This window comes from Palaemon carinicauda, chromosome 30, assembly GCF_036898095.1.
Source record: "Palaemon carinicauda isolate YSFRI2023 chromosome 30, ASM3689809v2, whole genome shotgun sequence".
Taxonomy (NCBI): domain Eukaryota; kingdom Metazoa; phylum Arthropoda; class Malacostraca; order Decapoda; family Palaemonidae; genus Palaemon; species Palaemon carinicauda.
Genome location: NC_090754.1, coordinates 37,663,180 through 37,668,179, shown reverse-complemented (window position 1 = coordinate 37,668,179; position 5,000 = coordinate 37,663,180). Strand labels below are relative to the sequence as shown.

The 5,000-nt window shown below is 24.5% G+C and overlaps 1 protein-coding gene across 1 annotated transcript in view; it reads left to right on the top strand.

Annotated features, from left to right (window-relative positions):
• The first annotated feature begins 3,383 nt into the window (after window positions 1-3,383).
• LOC137623004 (pro-resilin-like) overlaps window positions 3,384-5,000 on the top strand; it is a 3,323-nt gene continuing 1,706 nt past the window's right edge. Inside the window, exon 1 of the mRNA XM_068353621.1 lies at window positions 3,384-3,409. Coding sequence (XP_068209722.1) covers window positions 3,398-3,409 — 12 coding nt within the window. The 5' untranslated portion in view covers window positions 3,384-3,397. The remainder of the gene's footprint in view (window positions 3,410-5,000) is intronic.

Below are 5,000 nucleotides of genomic sequence, written 5' to 3'. Positions count from 1 at the left end.
ATTATGTTATATATGATAGCAATTTATCATAAATGGGGAAAAAAAAGACCAAGACCTGTAGAATTATATCTCATTAGAAGAATATTATCATATGCTGAAAGATGACTTTATTAACTCCATAAGTATAATATATATATATATATATATATATATATATATATATATATATATATATATATATATATACATATATATGTATATATATATATTATTATTTTTTCTTTTTATTAAAATTTACCTCAGAATAAGGCCTTGGGAAAAGCATTCTTTTGCTAGATGACAGATAATCATCGTTCCTATATTATAATGATATAAGCTTGTATTTACTACTACTACTACTACTACTACTACTACTACTATTATTATTATTATTATCATTATTATTATTATTATTACTATTATTATTATTATTATTATTATTATTATTATCATTATTATTATTATTATTATTATTATTATTATTATTATTATTATTATCATTATTATTATTATTATTATTATTATTATTATTATTATTATTACAATGATCTTTCAAGATATCACACTATTGTGCTTAAGAGGAACGAAGTTTCATATGAAATAAGTAAAATACTAGTTCGAGTTAAGAGTTTTTTTTATTTTTATATTTTAGAAAGTTATAGAACACATGAATTGAAAATTTATTCAAAAAGAAGACTTTTATATCATTCTGTTTATATCTACTGTATATATATATATATATATATATATATATATATATATATATATATATATATATATATATATATATATATATATATATTTGCGTGAGTATGTGTGAATATATATTCATATGATACATCCATTACACATACCTTCTCAGTTGAGGGTGTTGAGCCAGGAACTGCTACCTTGTGATTTTCATGTTATATATATATATATATATATATATATATATATATATATATATATATATAAGTATGTATGGGTGGGGTGAGTTACATATATATATATATTTATATATATATATATATATTTATATATATATATATATATATATATATATATATATGTATGGGTGGGGTGAGTTACATATATATATATATATATATATATATATATATATATATATATTTATATATATATATATATATATATATATATATATATATATATATACATGCGTATATCATTGTATATATACAGACACACACACATACATATATATATATATATATATATATATATATATATATATATATATATATATATATACATATGTCCCTCTCGTTTTATTTCCTAATTAGAAAACACCATGACCTATTATGAGAGAGGAAATATAAATGAAAAATAAGCCAGGTAAAATACATAGAAAAATAACATGCCAAGTTCCACATCCGAGAGTCATTGTTTACACTTTTCTTTTTTAAACAGATTGGGAAATAGAACAACAAGGCGACGAATGAAAAAAAGGCACATTTGCACATGGAACAATCACGACTAAGGATCCATTTTCTACAGACAAAAACGAGGACGTCTTTCCTGACCAAAGCGTAGTCTGTATCTTTCAGTTGTTGGTAGATGAAAAAAAAATTACTGTTTTTAATATAGCTGTTGAAGGATAAAAATAAGAGCATTAGTTTTTATTTAAATTGTTGATGGATGAAAAATAAAGATTTCAGTTTTCATTAAAGCTGTTTGTGGATAAGAATAAGAAAATTTGTTTTTATTTAAGCTGTTGGTGGATGAAAAATAAAAGTTTTCAGTTTTTATTAAAGCTGTTGGATAAAAAAAGACAGTTTTCATTTAAGTTGTTGGTGGATGAAAAATAAAAACTTCCGTTTTTATTAAAACGTTTGGTGAAAAGTAAATGAAAATTTTAGCTTTAATTATAGCTGTTGGTGGATGAAAATTAAAATATTCAGTTTTTATCAAAGCTGTTGGTGGATAAAAAATAAAAAACAAATAAGTTTTTATTTGAGGTGTTGGTGGATTTAAAAAAAAAAATTCAGTTTTTAACAAAGCTGTTGGTGGATGAAAAATAAAAATTACAGATTTTATCAAAGCTTTTAGTGGATGAAAGATGAAAATTACAGTTTTTATTGAAACTGTTGGTGGATGGAAAATAGGAATTTCTTTTTTTATCAAAGCTGTTAGTGGATGAAAAATGAAAATTACAGTTTTCATTAAAACTGTTATTGCATAGAAGATAAATATTTTAGTTTTTATCATAGGTGTCGGTGGATAAAAATAGAAAATTATGTTTTTCGATTTAAAGCGAGAATGAAAGAATAGATTATTCTTATTTTCTTTGACTGGGGTTTGCATGCGATGACCCACCCAAAAGGAGGTTTTGCTTATTTGCATGACGACCAGAAGCTCATTAAAAACAGACAGATACTCGACGCTTGGTTTTAAGAAAAGACTTCCAGTAATTTTTCAATTTTCTTTTTCTAAGTAACTGAAATTAGGAGTAATTGAAAAGCATTTGTCTTTAGAAATGAACATGTCCTTCTGGAGAGGTTTAGCATGAGGTGAAAATAAGAATAAAAAAAATGGGGTAATCTGGTATTTGGTTCATTAAGATTGAAAGAAATAAAAATTCTTGAATATATATATATATATATATATATATATATATATATATAAATTTGTATATATATATACATATATATACTGTATATATACTATATATATATATATATATATATATATATATATATATATATATATATATGTATATTTATATATGTATATATATATATATATATATATATATACAGTATATATATATATATATATATATATATATATATATACATATATATATAGGCTATATATATATATATATATATATATATATATATATATATATATATATATATATATATATATATATATAAGTGTTTGAGAAAATCAATCAGTTACATATAAGTCAAAAATAGATATATAATTATTGATTAAATCAGCACTCATTAGCTATCCCAAACTAAAACAGGAAGTAACGAAAATTCAATTCATCGTTCTAATCGAGATTTCACTATTTTCGTGTAAATAATGCAACAGTTAATTTACGAAAGGTATTAGCATGTAAATATATTAACGTAATAACTCCACACGAAAGGAAAAGAATTCCAAGTCCGCACAAGGAAGAGTAAGGGCCAAGTGAAAGTACCGGACATGATACTGATGACCGTGTGCTTCTGAGGAATTGTACTCCTTCATCTTTTTTTTTGGGTCGAGAGGAAGGAGTGGGAGGGCCAACTAAGGGAGGAAAGACAGAGGGAGACCTAGTTTTTATGCACATATGGCACTAGGGTGCCACCCCCCCCCCCAAAAAAAAGCGGTCCCTCCCTCCTTAGAGGTCAGTTCTGCTGGCGGTATAAATAGTAGAGGGTCGACCGGGATAAGACAGTTCGCTCCGACTTCTCGAATCACTATGAACGCTAAGGTAAGCATTCTACCAAGTGATACACATTTGGTGCCGTGAGAATGATAATACAAAATAGTTGTAGGATAGAATATCATTATCATTTCACTCTATAGCTTTGAGATAGCATTATTTTTTGAAGTTGAAATGCAAGAAATGTATATTATTTTATACACATTTGGCACCGTGAGAACGATAATGTAAAATAGTTGTAGGATAGAATATTGTCCTTTTTTCATTCTGAAGCATTTAGTATTTTGAGAAAGTATTTGTTTTTTGAAATTGAAAGACAAGAATTGTATGATAATTTATACACATTTGGCACTGTGAGAACGATAATACAAAATAGTTGTAGGATAGAATACCATTATCATTTCACTCTGTAGATTTTAATATTTTGGGAAGTTATTATTTTTTATGTTAAAATACAAAAATTGCATATTTACATATTATTTGATACACATTTGGTACCATGAAAACGATGATACAAAATAGTTTTAGGATAGATTATCATTGTAATTTCACTCCGTAGCTTTTAATATTTTGAGAAAGTATTATTTTTTGAAGTTGAAATGCAAGACTCGTATAACATTTTATACACATTTGGCACTATGAGAACGATAATACAAAATAATTGTAGGATAGAATATCATTATAATTTCACTCTGTAGCTTTTAATATTTTGAGAAAATATTATTTTTTATGTTGAAATGCAAGAATTGTATAATATTTTATACACAATTGGCACCATGAAAACGATGATACAAAATAATTGTAGGATAGCATATCATTATAATTTCACTCTGTAGCTTTTAATATTTTGAGAAAGTATTATTTTTTGAAGTTGAAATGCAAGACTTGTATAACATTTTATACACATTTGGTACTATGAGAACGACAATACAAAATAATTGTAGGATAGAATATCATTATCTTTTAACTCTCTAGCTTTTAATATTTTGAGAAAGTATCTGTTTTTTAAGTTGAAAGGCAAGAATTGTATAATATTTTATATACATTTGACACCGTGAGAATGATAATACAAAATAGTTGTAGGATAGAATATCATTATCATTTCACTCTGTAGCTTTTAATATTTTGAGAAGTTATTATTTTTTATGTTAAAATACAAAAATTGCATATTTACATATTATTTAATACACATTTGGCACTGTGAGAACGATAATACAAAATAGTTGTAGGATAAAATATCATTATTATTTGACTCTGTAGCTTTTAATATTTTGAGATAGCATTATTTTTCGAAGTTTAAATGCAAGTACATAATATTTTATATACATTTGGCACCGTGAGAACGATAATGCAAAATAGTTGTAGGATAGAATATTGTCCTTTTTTCATTCTGAAGCATTTAGTATTTTGAGAAAGTATTTGTTTTTTGAAGTTGAAATGCAAGAATTGTATGATAATTTATATAAATTTTGCACCGTGAGAACGATAATACAAAATAGTTTTAATATAGATTATCAATATAATTTCATTCTGTAGCTTTTGATATTTTGAGAAAGTATCGGTTTTCCAAGTCAAAATGCAAGAAATATATATTATTTGATACACATTTAGCACTATGCGAACAATAATACAAAATAGT